At 39.4% G+C, this 23,147-nt stretch overlaps 1 protein-coding gene across 1 annotated transcript in view; it reads left to right on the plus strand.

Annotated features, from left to right (window-relative positions):
- The window catches only part of STMN2 (stathmin 2), a 56,773-nt gene that overhangs the window by 25,739 nt on the left and 7,887 nt on the right, over positions 1-23,147 (plus strand). Inside the window, exons 2-4 of the mRNA XM_010588365.2 lie at positions 1,581-1,676; positions 5,704-5,876; positions 18,328-18,519. Coding sequence (XP_010586667.2) covers positions 1,581-1,676; positions 5,704-5,876; positions 18,328-18,519 — 461 coding nt within the window. The remainder of the gene's footprint in view (positions 1-1,580; positions 1,677-5,703; positions 5,877-18,327; positions 18,520-23,147) is intronic.

Here is a 23,147-nt window from a genome sequence, read left to right on the forward strand (position 1 = left end):
ATTCCTAATTTTTGCATATTCAACTATATGCAAACATGCCCAGCCAGTTAACACACTGAACCTTACCTTGAAAGTAAGGTAGACGAAAGTCTTTCAGCAGTCTTGAGAAAGGTTGATTTACTGCATTTTATCCAGAGGTCCCAGCTTTGTCCCTGGCCAGATACAACTTTGGCCACTGTGGGATGCGGTTTCCTCATTTGTAAAATGGGTGAGGTGGTTAGTCTTGGTCATTTGACTGGATAGTCTCTGAGAGCTTTCCCAGTTGAACATCTGTGGTTCTAAAGCATCTAGATGTTAAGTCTACTTTCTGCTGGCTCCAGAAGGTGCACTTGCAAATAACCCCAAGACTGATTTTCTAGGAATTCCTGCCCTTGGGTTAAAGTAATGACCAGAAGACCCTTCCAAAGAGCAAATGTTACCTGTGAGGTTCGATACATTAGGCCGTCATCGTCTGTTTATACTTTCTCAAAATTAGTGCAAAATAGCTCTACAATTATTTCCCATTTTCCTTAATTTATTAATTTTGTTGAATTATCAACAGAAGTGAGAAGATCCCACCTCCTTATCCCCATCTGGTGGTCTGGAGACACTTAATCCTGGTGACGACCAACAAGTTTCCCTGGGCAGGAGTCCTCTTGAATGAAAAGGGAAAAATGAGAGGAAGAAGGAGGAATAAAGGCAGGGGAGTTGGGGATCTAATCTGAATTTATGCAGCTCCTTGGGAAGGTGTGCACCCAAACTGGGTTATGCAGAGAGTGAGTAAGATCCTTATTATGTCTCGGATGCAGGTTTTGGGCGTGTGTAGAAAGAGATGGAAATAACAAAATGCACTTGGGAATAAAGAGAAAGCAGCAGTGAAGGACTCTGAAGGATGTATTTGCTTAATATCTATCCTGACGAGTTCTCTGTCTCCCACGTGGATATGTGGCAGTCAAGCTGAACCAGCCAAAGGATACTTACTGAATTTTACTTATATACTATAGACCTGCATGCACACTTACTAGAATGGGCCTGTCTTCCTGCTGGAGTACGTGGGTGCTGCAAACAATTAATGCACTTGGCTGCTAACTGAAAGATTGGAGGTTTGATTCCACCCAGAGGCACCTGGGAGAAAGGCCTGATAATCTACATCTGAAAAATCAACCACTGGATACCCTATTGAACACAGTTTTACTCATACACACGTGGGGTCGGCATGATCTACAGTCGACTCAGCAATGACTGGTTTATCTCCCTACTAATTTTGTCTGTTTCTGCTTCCTCTACAGCTCTCCTTTCTCTGCCTCCCTGTGCTGCTGGCTCTTGATTTCTTCTCCTTTCCTTTCCTTCTCTAACTCCTTTTCTCTCACTTGTTACCCAACCTACTGTACCAGGGAATTTATGTCTTCTGTCTTTTTATGCTACTGATAAAATAAGGAATGTGTACTGCAGATTTCAAATACGTTTTGTGAAAGAAAGCAAAGAAGCAGTGTAGCTGCAAAATTAATTCTGCTGGAGGCTATAATTTTACCCGCATTAAAAGAAGCACTCAGAGGAAATTCAGAAAAAGAAAGGTACTAATTTCCAGTCTCTCGTTTCAGCCTACAAGGAAAAAATGAAGGAGCTGTCCATGCTGTCACTGATCTGCTCTTGCTTCTACCCGGAACCTCGCAATGTCAACATCTATACTTATGATGGTGAGTTGCCCGCATTAGAAGTACCCCTGCTGGCTAGATCGTTTGGCAGAGCTCAGATATTCTGGTTTCTCTCATAGCTCCTCGTGTCATTAAGTCAGTGTTTTCTAGATTTCACCGTTGACTTGCTGCATCTAGCTGTTAGGTCTTATTGATTGCCTATTGCTCAAAACAGTTTGGGTTTCATCCTAATAACAACACATCAATGTCCTTTAAGAGACAGGGCTGAATTGCTGTTAGCAGCTGTGTCTAGCGTATCAACATCAATAATACGCCTTGGGCCTTTCTTTACAAATAATGTAATATGCTAAAATGTAATTAGAGTAGATCATAAATTGCAGGAAAAACCCTCATAGTCAGAAAATTCGAGAAAGAAAATCAACAACTATCACTGTTTCTGCTTTATTGTAGTCTTTGTAAAGTTCCCAGATTTTATATATGAATATGAGTCAGCTGATAAGTGTTAATAATAAAACTGACTCACAGCGGAGACCCCAGATAAAAAGATTTAAAAAGAAAATCCTAAAGAATTGGCATGGCAATTAACTTTTTAGAAGTGTACCCTTTAGGTTTAATTCTTCCTGATTCTTATGCTTAATTTGGTTTCCTTCCTGGCTCTATCACCATCCACATGACCCTGGGCAAGTTACTTAGATTCTCTGAGCCTCAGTTGGGAGCCCCGGTAGCACGGTGGTTAAAAGCTTGGCTGCTAACCAAAAGGTCGGTGGTTTGAATCCACCAACTTTTCCTTGGAAACCCTTTGGGGCAGTTCTACTTTGTCCTATAGGGCTGCTATGAGTCAGAATTGACTCTCGGTTTTTTGGTTTGTTTGTTTTTATCATTATTAACAGTATCATCCTCACATAATTCAGTCAACTTAATCAAAATGTTTGATACTGTTACATGCGTAGACAGACCTGAGGCATAACGTGCTGCCCATTTGGCTCAGAATTTTTTTTTTCGCCACACATAAAGAAATACATTAAGGTGAAGGGACTCTGGCAATTAACTCTTTCTGTGCCTTTAAAAAGGATTCAAAGGCTTTTTTCTTTCAAAGTTACTATAACATGGCCCAAGCATCATAAGCGTTATCCTATTTCATCAGGAAACGCCCTGCCATGTGAAAGCGTTTCTGTTTCAAACTGAAACTTACATTAGAATACTTCAATAAGAATTCAGGCCCAATATCTACTTTGTATAAGTTCATTCACAAATATACTAGCCAGATCCTTATTAATCTGCTAGATGCCACTGCAAGTAATAGCTCAGCTGTCTTTCTCATGAGTCTCTCACTGTGCGTTGGTCATTGAGAATCCAAAGATGAGTAAAACACGGTCCTCACCTCCAAGGAACCCAGGGCCTAGTAGGAGAGACATAAGGTACAAATGATCGGTAATGAGAACACAGTATGGCTAAGTTCTGAGACCCGGGTTTATACAGAGCATACTGGTAGGCCGGAGGAGGCAGTGACCATTTTGACTGATTGGGAATAGAAAGGAAGGGAAGGAAAATTCAGAAGTTACATCATAGCTGAGTCTTAGACAATGAATAGACGTTCACATTGTCCATGTAAAAGAGCTGGTAGAGAATTTCAAATTTCTAAAGTCTCCAACCTTGCCCTGTATTTCTGTTAAAAACAAAAAACTTGCTGCTGTTGCGTCAATTCCAACTCATAGCGACCCTATGGGACAGAGTAGAACTGCCCCATAGGGTTTCCAAGGAGCTGCTTGGTGGATTCGAACTGCCAGCCTTTGGTTAGCGGCAGAGTTCTTAACCACTGTGCCACCAGGGCTCCTGTATTTCTATATTACATAATAATTTGAAGTGTTTATCACAGATAAAACATTATAACAAGAACTAATTATAATAATACTTTACATTTATAAACACTAAATGCTACAGCTCGTACGTTCCATTCTGCGTCCTTTGTCTTTGTGTCTTCAGAACAGTCTTATGAGGAAGGTGCTGTTTTTATCTCTATCTTTTAAATGAGGAAATGGAAGCTTAAAGAAGTTAATTAACTTTCCAAATACCACAAGGCTAGGAAGAGGGGCTTATTATTTGGATACAAATACAGGTAGCTTTTTTTCTCATTCCAGAGCCATTCAGAATCCCAGCACTTTATCCAATAAGATCTTTTTATTTGCCCATGTTCTCTTGTAATCATTTTCCATATGCTTACATAATTTTTATAGTTGTATTCAAAATATAGATATAATCTTGGATGCTTTCAGGACAAATTTAAAGTATTTTTACATTTGTGAAAAAATGCTTTTCCCAGTGTTGTATATATTGAATTTGTTGTGCCCATATCATCTCTTAGCCCGTATTGTCATTTAAGGTCCTAAGGTCTTTTACTGTAAAGCTGGAGTTTCACTTGACGGCAACATCGGTGTACTAACTAGGTTGCTGAAGCATTGAGGGAAGCATAATGTGCACATCAAGAGAAGTGATATTTCTCCCCCGTTCTGCCTGCGTCAGAACTCTCCTGGAGACCTGGCCAGTCTGGCTGTCACAATGCACAGGGAACCTTAATAAATTAGAGAACGCTTAGAGGTTCGTGACCAATGTGGTGAACGTCAAGGAGCACTGTCACTCTAGGGAACTGGGCAAGTTTAGCTTGGCAGAGGAAATTTAGAATAAACATGGTGACTGTTTAGTTTCAGAGACAAAACAAGGCAGAGGTCAAAGGAATGACGTTTTGGGCTCAAACGAAAGAACACCCATCTAAAAATGAGGCTTGTCTACTGAAGTCTTAAAAAATAATCATTATGTTTTACTAAGTTGTGAGTTCCTGTAATTATAAATGTTCAAGCAGGTGGTGACTTATCACTCTATTTTGTGTTATAAATTGTGTTAATTTTATATAATAAATGATATTATACTACGCCGAGTTCAAACCTGACTGTCTGATAATCTTATCTTTACCACCTTAGCCACCAATGAGGAAAAAAAAAATGGTTAACCATTCTTCAGTTCTTTGATTATAAAATTTTAAAAATGTAAACAGGGTATAAATTAAGTGGATGTTGCCCCTCCCTTCCTCTACCACAATGTCTTGTTCCGTAGCTCCTGTCTGTTGCTGAGTTACACTCAAGGAGGGTGTTCTAAGTAGCGAAGAAACAGGAACAAAGATATTACAAAGTAGGAGCGAAGACCCCAAAGATGGGATCTTGTCTCTTTTCCCCATTCAACTATAAGCATCTTGAATACAGGGACCCTCACCACACCATCCTCCCTAGAGTAGACACTACACATGCTTGATGATGCAAATCAGAAAGCTTTAGGAAGAGCAAAGTAGGAACCAACAGGATGCTTTGCAAGTCACTGTTAACTTTGCCAAATATTTGCAACTGTTCAAGGAGTTAGGTTGGTTCTAACATATTCTGCAGTTTCCAACCACAGGATTATGTTTGAAAACTGGAAAACTGTATTATTTTCCTCATAAGTCAGCATGAAAATACCTCCAGCTATGGTAATTTCCAAAAAACAAGTCTGTGCTACTTGATTTTCATCTGACACTCATTTTTATTCGAAAGGAAAATAAACAAAATTTAGTTTAAAATTCAATTTAGACTATCTTTCTAAGTATGCCCCTCATTATTCAACTCTATAGATACTGTTGAATTTTCTGACACTGTAAATATGTATTCAGTTGAAATAGATCCCTAATTATACTAACCAAAACCAAACCAAACCCAGTGCCATTGAGTTGATTCTGACTCATAGCGATCCTATAGGACAGAACAGAGCTGCCCCATAGAGTTTCCAAGGAGCACCTGGTGGATTCGAACTGCTGACCCTTTGGTTAGCAGCCGTAGCACTTAACCACTACGCCACCAGGGTTTCCAGTTATACTAAAGAGAGGTCTTGTACATTCAACACAACGTAGAAGAAAGGATCACATACCGCATTTTATTCCTATTTGCCAAAATAACAATGATTCTTTCAAATGCTGGAATTTGGTTATTAAAATAAACCCATGTTTCATGGTCTGTGTGCTTAACATTCTCAAATGTTCATTTCTCAGATATGGAAGTGAAGCAAATCAACAAACGTGCCTCTGGCCAGGCTTTTGAGCTGATCCTAAAGCCTCCATCTCCTATCTCAGAAGCCCCCCGAACTTTAGCTTCTCCAAAGAAGAAAGATCTGTCCCTGGAGGAGATCCAGAAAAAACTGGAGGCTGCAGAGGAAAGAAGAAAGGTAACTTTTTCCATATGTTTTTAAGTTCTTCCCCTACCTTACACACTGTCTCTTACACACACACACTACGCACACACACTTCTAGCAGAGGAGCAGAAGTCATGGGAGATAGTGACACCCTGAACCTACACCATCCCGACATGCATAGTAGGTCTTCAATAGATAGAGCCAGGCTAGTTAGGTGAAACGGTCTCAATTGTAGTAAGTACTCCTTTTAAACTGGCTGAAACCAAGGATCTCAGAACCTAAAAGAGCTTCAATATCCTAATACCCCTCGCCCCTACCTTGGATTCCCTTATCATAAAAGTGTCCCTGGCCCTAGTCCATCATACGTAAACACTGTCAAGAAACCTCAGCCTTAGGTAACTCTGGGAAGGGGGGAGCAGGGCAGGAGTAGTGATTCCTCCCCGTCATGCCCTCATGTGTCATCCCCAAGTTTGCACACGTGGTTTTTCTTGAAACTATAAAGTATCAGATCCTCCTTCCAAGATCTTTCCTGCCCACGTGCAACTTACCTCCAGGATAAGGGCCGAGGGTTTTCCCCTTTCCTTCTCAGGGCCTCATTGCCTGCCCTTGAGGTTGATGCTTCCAAGACCAGAACCCTCCCTGGGATCTTTGGGTATCTTCTTCTATCCAATTCTGAGCCCTGATGGGGTTGTTTTGTTTTATTTTATGCCAGTGCTTCCAGTTTGTATTAGAAAAGTTTTCTTTTACCAAATCTTGAATTTTCCACAGTTAGACGGCTAACAAAAGCCAAGGATATTAAAAAATCAGGGGCGCTCATACATCCCAGGGACTCTATACATAGAGACAGAAGTTATATTTGAGTATATCTACCAGCTGTATTGTTATAGGAGTGCGTTTCCATTAAGATCCCCTTGATCATCCAAAACTAGAATTATTTTTGGTGTTTTTCCCTGGATTATATCTACCACTTATGTTTTTAGACTCCTGTGGTCACTAAGAATATTCTTCATGCACTCTACATCTTCAGTAATTTTTTTTTTTTTACAAAGATATATATACAAAGTCAGCCAACACATCAACCCCCCTTTGGTCGTTACAAAGAGAATGAAGATAGTCTTTATCCTAAAATTTGAATTCTCTAACAGGGAGTGCAAGACAAACACAAATTTGTGTGTGGGTGTATACACAGTGCATGTGTGCATGTATGCGTGTATTTCCACAGAAATACAGAAAATACTTTTGTTTTAAACTTCGTGGTAGAAAAGTCTCCCTATGATAGTAATATACGGATTACAATTTCAGTTTTCATTAAACAGTGAGGTTCTCCAAGTGTCTAATGAATATTTATGTATGTACATTTATTGTATTTTACCAATTGCCGCTGTTATAGATATAAATTTAAAGAGAAGGTAAACAGATCATAACCCAGATATGTACAGGAATATAGTTTCAAGGTACGTTAAAAGAAATTTATCAGCTTGTTTTGTTATGTTTAGCTTTCTTTCTGGAGTTACAGCCCATCAAGACTTTGTTGACAACAAATGTAACCAACTAACTACAACAGGAGACAGTGTGTTGCGCTCAAGGCGGTTTTAGTTCTCCCCTGAGCTTTGGCTTTCTATGGGTGTAGGTTATAAATTGATAGAGAAAGATGCAATGACTTGATTAAAATACAGAGCCAGTGACTGAACTGAAATTCAAACTCAGAGACTAAAATTCAACATCATGGTTCAGGATGTTGCTGCTGTTTCTAGGGGATGAATTTAATTTGAAGGAAATTATTAGAAGGAAAGAAGAACACAAAAATGATGAAAACTAAGTAGGCATTCTTATAAAAATTCCCTAAAGTAACTAATTACTAAATGTCATCCAGAAATAATGCTCTTTGAAACTCTTTAAAATTACCATTCCTTCATATTTCTGATATTTATTAAAATTTTAATGCAAAGCTCACTATATAGGGCTTGCCCTAGTGGCAGGGTTTTAATTAGAAGAAAACATAACTAATTAATAGAAAGTGCAAACTGAATCATTCATTGATTTTATTCTATTAGATTATACTGATGTAATTAGTGCTCATTTGAAAAGCTGTTAATTCCTTTTAAAGAGCCTTCAGCAAGTACATATATCTCAGTAATTTTTTAATGAGAACCCTCCTGTACGTATAACTAAAACCCAATTCAACCAGTAAAAACATTAAGGAAGATTTATTAGCTTATGTGACTAAAATGTCTATGAGTGGGTACAGCTTCAGGAGTAGTTGGATCCAAGTGTTCAAGGAATATTGTCAGAAATCTTTTTTTTTGCTATCATGTCATCTTGACTCTAATTAGTTTCATTCCCAATAAACTAAATAAAGTTTAGTCTCAGTTCCAAATTACTTTCCTGGTGGCTTAGCAATTCCAGGAGAAAGATAAATTCCCTTTCCTAATAGTTCTAACACAAATCCTGGAATTGAGTTTCATGGGCCTAACCTGGATCACATGCCCATCCCTGAACCAATCATTATGGTCAAGACAATGCAGTACTTTGATTTGTTAGCTCAGATCACATGCATATCTCTGAACCAATCACTGTGGCCAACATGATGCAGTACTTGGATTTGCTAGCTTGGATTACAGACTCCCCATTAGCATATGTAGGAGTTGCCCTAAAATCTCTGGAGGAAGAAATGTGGAACGGTAGCTCTCCAAAAGAAAATTGAGTTGTTCTTCCTAGAAGATGGGAAAATGAATCTTTGCCAAGCAATCCAACAGATGTCCACAATATTTATTTGCAAATGTTCAGTGTTACTATAGAAATTACAATAATTACTTATCTCATACATTATTCAATTTGAAATTTTCTTTTTTTTTACCTTGCCCATGGTACCTTCATATAAATAGAATGAAAAAAAGTAATATTTACAGCTGTATAAAACAGCTCTGTCCAAAAGAAATATAATGTGAGCCACATATGGATTTTTAAATTTTTTCTGGCAGTCACCATTTTAAAAAATAAAAAGAAATAAATGACATTAATTTTAATAATATATTTCATTTAACCAAACACTATTTCAACATGTAAACAATATAAAATATTAGTAAGATATTTCATATACTTTTATCCATAGTAAGTCTTTGAAATCTTCTGTGCCTTTTATACTTACTGCTCACTTCAATTCAGACGAGCCACATTTCAGGTGTTCCATAGCCGCATGCAGCGCGTGGCTACCAAACTGGACAGCACAGATACACACAATTAGACCAGCAAAGTTCTAGTGAACAACGGGGAAACTTTAGGCCTCGGTTTTTCAAATTGGTACTAAATAATTATTCAGGTTGAACTTTGCTTTTTTATAAATCCTTTAAAAACTCAAAAAGTCAAAACTAAACTTCCCTGCTATGATTTCAGTCTTTATATTAGAACCAACCCAGACCCACACGTCCTTGTTCGACCACCTGTGATCTCAGCATATATGTTGACCCTTCACTGTGCAGAGGGGGACTTTTCCAAGCCCAGATTTCATCTGTCATTCTCTCTCATGGTACCCAGGTTTGTTTTTCCTTTGTAGAATTTAGTACAATTTGTAGACACGTGTTTGCATATTTATTTGCCTAGCCCTGTAGAAGCCCTGGTGGTGCAGTGGTTAAGTGCTCAGGCTGCTAACTGAAAGGTCAGGTGTTCAAACCTACCAGCCGCTCCACAGGAGAAAGATGTGTCAGTCTGTTCCTACAACAATCACAGCCTTGGAAACCTTATAGGGCAGTTCTAATCTGTCTTATGGGGTCACTATGAGTCAGAATTGACTCAATGGCAACAGGGTTATATCCTCCATTACGTTATAATATCCACAAAGGTGGGGATTTAGGATTATGTCTTTTGTTTAATACCATACCCAAACCTGTTGCCTTTGAGTCGATTCCTATTCATGGTGACCCTATGTGTTACAGAGTAGAACTGCTCCATGTGGTTTCTTGATTCTAATCTTTAAGGAAATAGATCACCAGGCCTTTCTTCCATACAGCCACTAGGTGGGTCTGAACCATCAGCCTCTAGGTTAGTAGCCAACTGCAAACCACTTGTGCCACCCGGGGACTTTTTTTTATTTACTAGTGCCTGGCAATAGTTAGTACCCTACAAATATTTTTAAGTAAATAAATAAATTATAACTTTTAAGGCCAAATGTTAACATAGCAATATGTAACTTCTTTTGACTTTCTATTTTATCCTCCCATCCTAAAAAGTATAGTCAGTAAGTTTCCAAATGACATCTGAAATTGCACTAAGTGAACTAACTATACAGTCCAGAGAATTCTTAGTCTGAGGGAAACTGGTTGTTCTACACATATTTATCAAGTACCTTCTATTTGCCAGGCACTGTTCTAGGTGTTAGGGAAACCCACATTGGCCTTACATTCCAGTGGGGAGAAATAGTAGATAGATGGATAGTTGATAGAACAAATAAAATTTCTGATGATAGTAAATAAAGCAAGGCAAAGGGAATTGAGGGTTCTGGGGTGAAAGGGGATGTTTATATTGGGTGGTCAAGAAGGGCCCCTTGAATAAGAGGACATTTGGAAAGAAGAAAGAAGCATGAAGGTAGTGAGGGAGTAAGCCATGCAGCTCTTCTCTGGGGGCACAACATTCTAAGTGAAGAGAACTCTGTTGTGTGCCATCCAGTTGATTCCAACCCATAGCAACTTTATAGAACAGAGTAGAACTGCCCCATAAGGTTTCCTAGGCCAGCGTCTTTATGGGAGCAGATAGCCAGGTCTTTTCTGCAGAGTAGCTAGTGGGTTCAAACCTTCGATCTTTCGGTTAGCAGCTGAGTGCTTAACCATAGTGTCACCACGGCTCCTTAGTAAAGAGAATAGCCAGAACAAAGGGCCTGAGGTGGGAGTGTACTAGCTGTATGTGAGAAATAATAAAGAGGCCAGTGTGGCTGTAACAGAGAGAGCAAGGGAAGACTGGTAAGAATTGAGGTCAGAAAGCAGCATTTTAAGGCCTTTGACGTCAAGTAACATGGGAAGTCACTGAGGAAAATAAGGTCTTCCCAGGATTTGATGTGGGTCACTACATCCTTTTAGAGAAATATTTGCTTTAAAAAAGGGGTGAGTAGAAAAATAATGTTAGATACATAGAGAGAACAGGAAAGTGTTTTAGATTAAGGGAATGGTCTAGAACCAAGGACACACAGAGGTGAGAATGCAGGAACTGTGTTCTTGAGACAGTGGGTAGACCAGCAGGTTGGACTAGAGGATGTAGGTAGAGAGTTGGAGGATAGTGAGATGAGATTGTAGAGGGCTTTGAATGGCAAGTTAGTCACTCAGACTCAATTAGGAAAGAAATGGGGGTCACTAAAGGTTTTTAAAAAATATACGATGTACGACCTAGCCCAGTGGCCGTGAACATATAACTTTAAAAGTTATAAGCTTTTAAAAATTCTGCCTATCAAGTACATTACATTTAAATAAGTTTTAATAATTTCTTTTCCCATGATTATTAATCAAAAGAATCCATAACTTCCTATCAATATTTATGATCATAAAATAATGAACTTTTTCTCACTAAATTGACATAACTCTAACTCAAAATGAAGACAGATGTTAGATATAGATGTGAAATATGATTTCTGTTGGAACTTTTAAAACATAAAAAAGTTTATGAACCGTCCCCCACCCCCATTAGTACCTTCAAGACCTGCTCCTGAATGTTCACAGACCCCAGGTGGGAACCAGTGACCTGGGCTGGGTTGGGGACCTTCTGGATTTCTGCCTGGAAGGCCGCCACAGAGCCATCTTCACGTGGGCTTGAATACACTTGGTGGTAAATGTTTTGGCAGCTCCTCACTCCATCTGTTGACATTTTTATAGCACTGACCATCTGGTTACTAGGTTGAACAATACTCTCTCAGTATCCTTTGAAATAGAATTAATGCTCCACTGATTGCATGGTAGAAGCTTGTTATAAAGTATATCCACTGTTTTCCTGCTTTTCCTCCCTTCTTTGATTATCTCTGAGAATCAGTGTTCACCTCCATGAGACCTTGAAGCTCATGAAGTCACAGTTTCCATACTACAGTTGACTCACATGGGTGAAATGATATGAACACTTTAGCCATCCATCCATCCACCACCTATCCATTTATTCATTCATACAACAAACATTTATTCAGCAGTGGAGCCCTGATGGTGTAGTGGTTAAGAACTCAGCTGCTAACCAAGGGGTCAGCAGTTCAAATCCACCTGCCATTCCTTAGAAACCCTATGAGGCAGCTCTACTCTGTCCTATAGGAACCAACTCCATGGCACCTAACAATAACAACACTGAGAAGCAGCAGAGCTAAGCTGACCATATTTCCTGAATAACCCAGGAAAACCCCAGCTTACTTTTGCTGTTTTGATATCGTTATTAACGATTTCTCCTAACACTCTCATAATGTCCCAGTTTAGACAATAAACTACATGGCCATCCAGAACAGAAAACAGTGTTTAAAAGTATCTTTAAAAGCATGGTGGTTAGGAATATAAGATTAAGAGAATGCCTGTGATCAAATCTTGTTTCACCACTAAACAGCTGTGTGACCTCTGCCAAATCACTTAGTCTCTTTATGTGTTATTTTACTCATCTGTAAAATGAGACTAGTAATAGGACTTAAATCATGAAGTTATTATGAGAATTAGAAGAGTTGTTTTACATCAAGATCTATAACAAGCACTCTGAAAGGGTTAGCAATTTTTATGTAAAAAAGGCATCCAAAAAAACCTCATGATTTTATGAAGAAGTATCTCTTTACCGCAAATACTGAAATGTTACCTCAATATACTTTGCAAATATCTTGAAATATTATAAAATATTCTTCTATCAAAATTACAAGAAATGATAGTTTGCTAGGTAACAGATAATACAAACCAGAAAAAACTAAACCCGTTGCCGTCGAGTCAATTCTGACTCATAGCAACCCTATAAGACAGAGTAGAACTGCCCCATGAGGTTTCCAAGGAGCGGCTGGTGCATTGGTACTACTGACCTTTTGGTTAGCAGCCATAGCTTGCCGTAGCTCTTAACGACTGCACCACCAGGGCTCCAATAGATAATATCCAAAATCAAACCATATCTGCTGCCGTCGAGTCGATTCCAACTCATAGCAGCCCTATAGGACAGAATAGAATTATAGGTTTTCCAAGGAGCACCTGGTAGATCTGTACTGCTTACATTTTGGTTAGTAGCTGTAGTTCTTAACCACTACACCCCCAGGGTTTCCTAATAGATAATATAGGACATATAAATAGGTCAGCCCAACCAGAATTAATAGTACAAAAAATGATGACAGCTTAAGGATCTTAATGACATTTATAAAATCATACCCTAAAATTTGTTAAATTAAAAAACACCTAACTCAAACCAGCCCAGTGAGATTTAATTGGCATACTGGCATTACTGGCAGAATCAACTCCAAAATCACCTAACCTTTGAAAGAAAATTGTGCTGTTTATTTTTAATACAATGGTGTAAAAATGAATTCTTAGCCACTGAACCTAATAGACTTTGCTTTTCCATGTGCTGGCATCTCACATCGCCAATGACAACCCATGTCAAATCCAGGATGCTGGTTGGGGGGAGGAGTTGTTTGCATAGCAATGGATTATGTAACACCTTGCTGGCTTATTCACAATTGGACATGCAAGAATCATTTTGCTCTTTAGAGAATGTGTCACATGGACCACAGAATCCTCCCGTGTACTAGCCCTCAGTGAATAGCACCGTCATGATTCTTTTCCTAGGACTTAACCGTAGTAGCCCCGTTACAGACTTTAGTAGAGGGGCTCGTTCTAAAGGTCTTTGGCTTAGTTGGCATTTAAATTTTTTGTACCTCCAGCTTTTTGACATAATTGAATATAGCACCCTTTTACTTTAGATAATTAAATTGCCATATTTTTCCAAAGCATTATTTGTGACTTTAGCTGGGTTAATAATACTTTTTTAATTATCAAAAGTAAAGCTGGTGCTTATTTCATTTACATCATTTCATTTACTATTGTAAAGGGACCTCAGTACCAGATTTAGCGCCTGATAAATGGTTCAGTATGGCACTTAACATACCTTCTAAATGATGGCAAGAGAAAAGAAAATAAAGTGGTAGAAATGTGTTTAATTCAGAAACAAGTGGAGAGGTAGTGGTATCTAAAATGTGGCTTTAAATCTCATGTGTGTACATAAAGTAGAATGAGTTTTATATACCACTTAACTCAAATTTATCTTCCATTTCATTTCTACAGTAATTAAACTATTATACTCAGTAATAGAACAAACGGTAGTAAACCTCTTCAGAAAATGCTAAAGTGTTCCTAAATGTGTAATAACTTTTCTCTCTTGTCTCATTATTTTCTCCTTCCCGTATCGCTCATGTAATTATTTCAGCGAAATTAAGTCCAGTGTGAGATTTATGCCTCGACAAGGCTTTCACCAATAATTTGCCCTTGTTTCTGCACTATCAAGACGGAGAAGGTTCCTTGGCCTCCCAGAATGTCACGATGAGTGTCTCAGATCTAGAAATATTTAGCCTTGACATTTGTATTATATCAGCTGATAATTATCTTGCCCTGATTTTCCATTTCAGTATTTTAATGACCTTCTATGTTTTTTTTTTTTTTTTTCTATGTTAGGTACGTGCTTTTCAGAAATGTTCCTTCCAAGGTCAGATACGTTTCCCTTGAACAATTTATTTTTAATAACTTCTCAGCAAATCCACTTCTCCTGCTTCCCTGTCCGACCCCGTTCCGCAGGACTTTGTGGTTAGCAGCAGACTCCCACTCGATCAAGTTCTATACTGCCTTGTGTTTCTGTTTCACCCCATTAACTATGCTAAAGAAATGCACTTGAGACCTATGCTATATAATCTCATTGAACCCCAGTGATGGCAAAAGTATTAACCCCATTCAGTGAAGCACGGCAGACTGAGCCAAATGCTGCACGCCAGTAAATGCAATAGGCGTCTTTCCATTACTCATAATGGGAGCTGTGGGAGCATTTGTGCATACAGACCAAATGTGTCTCACCAAGGCAAGAAATTTGAAAAGATACAGGTTGTTAGGTTACCCTTTTAATTCCAAGGTGTTCCTTTCTGGCTCTTTCACCGTGGAAAATTAAGAATTCAAATATGAACATCAAGTCAGAACTCAGTTTAACAGAATGCCAAAGTTAATCTGAACATCTGAAAATTAAAGATTAGGCCGTTGAGCTGGCCTCTTGGGAACGATCTGTGAACTGATACAGTGGGAAGAGCAGAGGACACATGGCTTTGCCAGGGAGCCCACCTCCAAAGCACCAAGGCTCCCCTACACTCAACAAAGCAGGACTCAAACCCAGGTTTTCTGCATACAGGTTGGGGCTTATTTCACTGTGCCACATGAGTTCTATAAAAGGGCCACTTGAAACGAACGGCCGTAAACAATCTAGATGGATCCTTACTGGGGCAGAATTAGAAACACTTAGGAGAGGGAAGGGGAGAAAGTGCTAACACACTGAGCAGAAATCTCACACCTGTCCTGGGCGCTGTGAATGTTTAATGCCCTTGCTGCTAACAGAAAGGTTAACGGTTTGAGTCTACCCAGAGGCACCCTGTAATAAAGGACTGGTGATCTACTTCTAAAAAATCAACTACTGAATACCTTGTGGGGCACAGTTTTCCTCTGACACACAAGGGGTCGCCATGAGTCAGAGTCAACTCCATGACAACTGGTTTTTATTACCTGACTTTAGTGGCTGCGACTTACGGGCATGTGTCGTACAGAGGAACATGAGCTGTGTGCTAAGGTGGCAAAACAATTTTAAAGCACTGCTGTAGAGAATTTTGGAGATGTTACATTTTGTTTTGCTTTATTTTGATTTGTTTTCTGAAGCCGTCCCATGGGTTTATGTCCATAACAAGAGAAACCTAGAGCTCCATTTAATCCCTAATTCTTGTTTAGTGATAAGCAGGCTTCTCCCTGCAGAAGGTTTTCCGGACTGGAGGTTATACAGATTGAGATTCGACTTTCTGAAATGAACTATCAAAGTCGTTTCCTCTTATTTATTTATTTATCTATCTGTTTGTTTGTTTACTTTGTGGTGTTTACAGCCCATTCACTGGACATGTGTGGGGTAGAATGAGAGAGTTAGGGAGGGACTCAGACATCAGCCATGAGGGCCCATGAGTGCACTAACTGTCCACAGGTAAGGGAGTTTGAACAAATACTATGGACATATGAGACAGCTAAAATCTTATATTTGAGTTTAGCTGTGTCAGTAGATCCCAACTGACATCATCTCCTAGAGTTTCTCTTTAAATAATAATAGCTACCATTTTTTTACCATTTACTCAATACTCACTCCATGTTAGATAACAGTGCTGAATACCTTGCAAGTATTATTTCATTTGATCCTGACAAATAACCCTATGAGATCGGTACCATCCAAAACATAATTCCATGAAGACTTTTTCCAGAGAAACTTTAAACGTGCACACACTTTTAGTCAGTCTCTCTCTGGCTCACTTTCTCACACACACACTCAGTAGTCTTGATTACAGAAAATAAGCAAAATCTATCTAGGATGGTTTATCAACAGTCCCATCTAGAGGCAGGAGGATGAACTAGCTAGAAAATATTTCATTCATGTTTCTTCCAGAAAGGCTCTATTTGGTTTGGAACATATTTTATGATAATATTTTATCCTTATTTATATTAGTTTTTCTGAAAGCTAAAACCTAGCAGAAATGTGATAGGTCCACTAAAGATGCCAATGGAAGCATTGTAGGGTTAATACAAGAAATGGGACTGGCTCCCAGGATTTTCTGTCTAATCTCCAGTGAACCAGTAGACCTGTTCCTGACAAACTTCCTTATAAACATATCGACAAAATCTGTTGAAGCTGTTGGATTTTACCATTCCTGTAGCATTTATCTGATGATAAGTCTCTTGCCTTGTCAGGCCCCATGTTGTTCATACATCAGGGTCTCTGCAGTAAGACCCCACCACCACGACCATCAACTAAAATGTTTTCCTATTAATGCTTTCAAAAATAAGCAATGCTTAACAGGCCACAGAATTTTTTTTTTTTTAATCTACCATTGTTTAGATACTTATATTTACAACTACTCCTTTGAAGGCTGAACTCAGAGCATCAGTTAATCCTAAAGAGTTGCCTAGGAACAATGAGTGCATGATAATTTAATCTCAAACCTCGGTAGGTCAGTACTGGGTAAGACATCTCTCTGCTGCATATTGTGGAGGAGAAAATGACTGCTCAAAGAAGTTAAATAGCACATCTAGGATCACCAGCAGAGCTAACACAGGCTTGACACCAAAGCCCATGCCAGTGTGTTTTTCAAAAGGTAGGCTTCAAACCACCTGCGTTAGAATCACTGGGGCTGCTTGTGAAAAACACAGATTCCTGGGCCTCACCAACGAATGGGCCACAGAACCTGTGGGGGTGGAGACCAGACATCTGCTTTTTTATCAAGCTCCCCGGTGATGGTTAGCATACACCGTACAAAGCCATGTGGTCTCCTGATGCTGCAGGAGAATAATAGTGCGCTGAGTGTGGGAGTGTTGGGGGAGGGGGTGAGTCTGGCTCTGATGTTTCTGCTCTAACCACTGAGAAACCACAGGGTTTCAGTGGTTACCCAGGTGACCTCAGCATGGTCAGGAGAATGATCAGAACAAGGACTTTGTCCTGTCTGTGGCCAAGTGAAAATTAAGTTTGTCCTGTTCTCAGGTCTCCAAAGAGAATATGACTCATGAGAAGAAAAGGGGAGTGGAATAAAAGGACGTAATGAATTGGCTGATAATTTGATTGGCAACATTTGAAATCTCATGGTAGGGTGCAGCCTACACATAAGAAAACGTGACAAGAACTAGACAGAACTCACCCTAGTCCTTGCCTGTTTTCCCGAGGCTTCCATGGAATGTTACCATCCAGTGATTAATTACAGCATTTCATGTGGCATAAATGCTGGGCAGCAACTTAAAAAAAATACTCCTCAATGAGGGTTAAATGCTGCTTCTTCTAAAACAGTCTGTCCAAAATAAAATTTGCAGCTGAAAATTCAGCTAACCACATTTCCCAACTAACCACATTCTATGGAAAACTCTAAGCCACGCAGATGAGTACAGAATTGACAATGGTGCTCACGGCCAGAAGTAATTTTCATTCGAATAGAACTCAATTTGAAATTAACCAAAAACCAAAACCAAACCGATTGCTACTGAGTCAGCTCCAAATCCTAGCTACCCTGTAGGACAAAGTAGGACTGCCTCATAAACCTTTTCCAAGGCTATAAATCTTTATGAAAGCAGACTGCCATATCTTTCTCCCAAGGAACAGCTGGTGGGTTCTAACCGCCAACCTTTCATCAGCAGCCAAGCACTTAACCACTGTACCACCAGGGTTCCTGAAAGTAGCGGGCCATTATTCTGCCAGATTTGCATTTGGGTGATTATAAGATGTTTTTCTTCTCCAGTCTCAGGAGGCCCAGGTGCTGAAACAATTGGCAGAGAAGAGGGAACATGAGCGAGAAGTCCTTCAGAAGGCTCTGGAGGAGAACAACAACTTCAGCAAAATGGCGGAGGAAAAGCTGATCCTGAAAATGGAACAAATTAAGGAAAACCGTGAGGCTAATCTAGCTGCTATTATTGAACGTCTCCAGGAAAAGGTAACCACAGTAGAGTCTTGAGCAGATGGGTGTGTTCATATGCAACCCTGTCTGGGTGATCTCTCATATGCCCGGGCATTTTTTTTTTTACTGCAGAGGCAGAGGTCAGCTAACCCCCATGGGTGGGTCTCACGGGGGTTGGTGGAGAGGGGTAACAACATGGTAGAGAAGTAGGAATCCAACATTTAAGCTGAAATTTTGTCAAATTCTCCAGTGGCAAATGGATTCAGAGAGGTTGATTTATGCTTTTCAAATATATAAAAGACTTTTATATAAACTTTAAGGACCAACTTGTTATTTAAATTGGAAATGTATTTGTCAGAAAAGACCAGAATATTTATGCTTACCTGTAAGCCCATTCTCTCCATTTAGGAAAACTAATCCCCCCCCAAAAAAACCCAAACCCATCGCCATCGAGCCAATTCCAACTCATAGTGACCCTATAGGACAGAGTATAGGACTGCCCCATAGGGCTTCCAAGGTTGAAATCTTTACAGAAATAGACTATCACATCCTTCCCCTGTGGAGCAGCTGGTGGGTTCAAATCGCCAACCTTTCAGTTAGCAACTGAGCTCTTAACCACTGCGCCAACAGGGCTCTTTTATATAAACTAGGGTATAATAATAATCTTGCATGGAATCAAAGAAAGGGGAGCTAGTTCTGATATCTTCGTGCATTTATCTTCATCAACCTCAACATAGACTCATTCCCATGAGTCAGGATGAGCAGTGCTAGAGTTCTCTGGAAAATATCCTCTTTCTGCTTTGTAAGCCCTATACAGTCTATCCCCCTCAAAAAAATATTCACTTATAAAAAGTGCAGCATAGATAAGAGTAGTTTAGCTTTGTCTGTGTGCATTAGGCACTGGAGATTCAGAGACAGAACCGTCCCTGTCATCAGGGTACTGAGACTTTAGACAACATCAGTCCCCCTTTTCTGAGTATTTCTTAGGAACTCCCTGTTTTCTGTTAGAGTTGGTTCAGGCAGCCTCATCCTGAATTACTGGAAATACTTTATTTTCACACCCATTCTCTGATTACAAATATCAGACTAAAACTAAAAAAACTAAACCCATTGCCAATGAGTCTATTCCAACTCATAGCGACCCTATAGGACAGAGTAGAACTTCCTCATCGGGTTTCCAAGGAGCAGCTGGTAGACTCAAACTGCCGACCTTTTGGTTAGCAGCCGAATGCTTAACCACTGCACCACCAGGGCCCCATATCAGGCTAGACCTCCCCAAAAAAGGTACACAAGAAAAAAAATACCAAACCTAAAACAATATAATAAACCCGGAAATTTTTCATGGGCATTTGTGCTCTTGAGGCATTTCCAAAAGCATCACTGGGGAAAGTTGTGTGGGTTCAGACACAGCAGTATGACATCGAGGCTCTCAGAGGTGTGGAGAGAAGCACTTAGTCACTTGGCAGGAGCCGGAATAGCCACTGGACACTTTATCCAAACCTTAAAGATGAGATTAAATTTATTTATAAGCTAGTGTTTTCATACTCCCAGAGCTACGTCACTGTGTTTCACCTAAATGAATCAGGTCAGGATTGGAGGATGCAGCAGAATTCAGCGCTCTGCAGGTTGCATATGACGATACAATAACAAGGGCTTTGTTGAGATGCAGCAGAGCAAAGTTCCATTGACTAAAATGTGCTCCCCTGGTCAGTCAGTCTTCGTCCCTTTGCCTTCAGTTCACACATTTCTAGAAGACTGAGGAGATGTTGGAGGTGTGGTGGCATAGTGGTTAAGAGCTTGGCTGCTAACCAAACCGTTGGCAGTTTGAGTCTACCAGCCGCTCCTTGGAAACCCTATGGGGCAGTTCTTCTCTGTCCTATAGGGTCACTATGAGTTGGAATCAACTTGATGGCAGCAGGTTTGGTTTTCTGGTTTTGAGGAGATGTTGTTCCTTGCTTGACAAGTGCTGGTACCAGGGATGGCACAGAACTGCTGTGTACCGTTTGAGATAATTATGACTTGACCTCTGTCTTACACCCGAGGCCCAAAAAATCACACGGAGTTGCTAGGAGTGGGCCGTGCCAATCTTATCTCAGGATTCTCAATTAGAGTTTCAATATCCAGTGCAAGATTTAGATCTTTGGCAGCAAGGGAACATTAATGTTTTTGAAAGTACACATACAAAAACACACATACAGCATATCCCTCTTGATTTCAGTTGTAAAACAGTTCAATAAATTTCACACCTTTAGCTAGTATTTCTAGAAGTGTTGGCCTTTAATAAGCAACTTTTTTTCTCTATGTGCTTTTTTTTATATTCATTCACCCACCACCATCTTATTTTTGTACTCTTCCCAACTCCCACCCAGATTTAGCTTCCACAGACAGAATATATATACATAGATTTCCCAAAACTGTGGTGTGCTGATTCCCTGACACACACTTTTCCTGAAAATAAATTAACCTGTGGGGTGTTTAAAATTCCTAACACCAAGCTGCAGAATCTCAAGGGGTAGGATCCAGACATCCATATATTTTTAAAACTCTCCAGATATTTCCGATATGTAGCCAGGCTTGAGAATCAGTGTTTTGTAGCCTGTTCTGATTTAAATATCAGCTGACAGTATTCTGTCTTGTGTTAAATGATGCAGCTGAGATTATTTCTAGGGCCGTGTTTTCCCTGGTGTTCCACAGCTGGGGAGACACTTATCAAATCTAATCGCATCTTCAGCTAATGTCAGCCAAGATCTATTATCTCCTCAATAAGGTGGAATTCTGCCTTCTGAGGGAGTATGAAGTTCACTTCCATTTGATTTATTTTAAATATGTTGTAGATTTGGTAGAAATGTTTTGTTTGCATACTGTTTATGTGTACCAAAATTACTTTGCTTTTTCCTGAAATATGACAAAGTGCATTCCTATGATCATTATCTAGTAGTTGAATCAATTTCTAGTGCTTGAATGAAATTACTGTTTAGAAATTAGAAATTGAAGAGAGAATCAATAATAATAGTAAGGCTGAAAATGCATGAAACTGCCAGTATAACAAACTCTTCTGGAATCTTCTACATCGAATGGTGATTACCACTGAAATGACACCTACCAGTGAATTAATCATTCAATGAGTATTTATTGAGTACTTTCTATATGCTTAGGAGCCCGGAAGGGGATGTGACATCAAAAGGCATTTACGATCTCTTTCCCAATGCTTACGATATAAAATCCAGCCACAAATAACATGGCATCAACAACTAGAGAATAAGACAACATTTATTATGATCCAATACAGGCAGTAAGTGCAAAGGCACTAAAGAATGTCAGTAGAACTAAGTCCATACCAATGCGAGCACATTAAATGCTGACCACTTTGACGGCCCTCACAAGACCTATCAATTAGGCAAGAAATGTGATACAATGCCACATGAGTTTTTGCAGCTATTGGCCTACCATCCAGCCTCAGTTCCTCATCTCTTTAATCAGAGGTTTGAGTCATTAGAGCATATCCTCACCGTGGTCCTTGGTGTCAATTCCCAGGAACCCCTTGGAGTCGCAGCCATGTTAGCTCCAGCTTTTAGCTCAAGCTGATGGCAAAAGCGACTCTGGCTGTACTTTAGAAGCTACTGAGGAGCTTTTTAAAATAAGAGATTCTGATTTCATTGTCTGGATGGGACCCAGAAATCAGTATTATTTTTGAAACTCACCAGAAGAAACTAATATTTAGCCAGTGTTGAGAATCAGAGTTGAGTATACCTTGTTAAGTAGCCAGAAATTATATTTAAGTATTTACCATCATTGTTCCAGAAAAGTGCCTTTCCTCACTCCAAATACAAATGTTATACTCTTTCATTATCTCAATTTCCTATTTCCTTAGCACCTCATCCCAACACTTGAGCTCATTATATTGAAAAGAATCAAGTGTGGACAGAGGTGTGGGAGGAGGGTCACAAAGACCTGCTTTAGGCTGATCTATTCGTCAGTCAAGTTGAGTGACAGAAATAGTCACCCCCAGGACTCAGAACTGCAACCTGTGGATTATGACTGACACTTTTGCATCCTGCTCTAGTGAACTTAAATTTCTTCTTAGCCTTGAAACGATGTAATAAATAGAAAGCGAGAGAGGGAAAGGTGGGAAGGGGAAGAGAGAGGAAAATAGCTGTTCTTGCCATACAGGAAAAATTGGACACTTTCTCCCCTGGCATGTCCCTTCCTCCTCCACCTCCTGCATAAAATTCACCCCCTGGCCCTTTTAGGAAGCCTAAGTAGTAGCAACTCTCTTACCACACCCAACCCGGAAATGGTAAAGAGATCGCTGATTAAAATCTTAGAAAATCAGTTAATGAAGTATAATAATTTTTAAAATATATAGATTCATTAAACATGTAATTTTAACTTCAAATATATAAATGTACATTCATGTGGTAATTTTTTTATGAAGGCCAAGGCCTTTTTGAGAAACAGATCAGTTAATTGGGATTCTAATGTCTTTTTTTCTTGCATTATCCACACCAGTATCATATTGGCTGTGATTTATAGTTTCAGTTTCTTTACAATTCAGTAAGAACTACAGACATCAACAAAATAATCTGGATATAGAATTTTTATAAGTTTTCCCTAGCTAAGTTGATCCACCAATGTTTCACTTTCCCAAGTATTTCCAAACCTTT

This window comes from Loxodonta africana, chromosome 14, assembly GCF_030014295.1.
Source record: "Loxodonta africana isolate mLoxAfr1 chromosome 14, mLoxAfr1.hap2, whole genome shotgun sequence".
Lineage (NCBI taxonomy): Eukaryota > Metazoa > Chordata > Mammalia > Proboscidea > Elephantidae > Loxodonta > Loxodonta africana.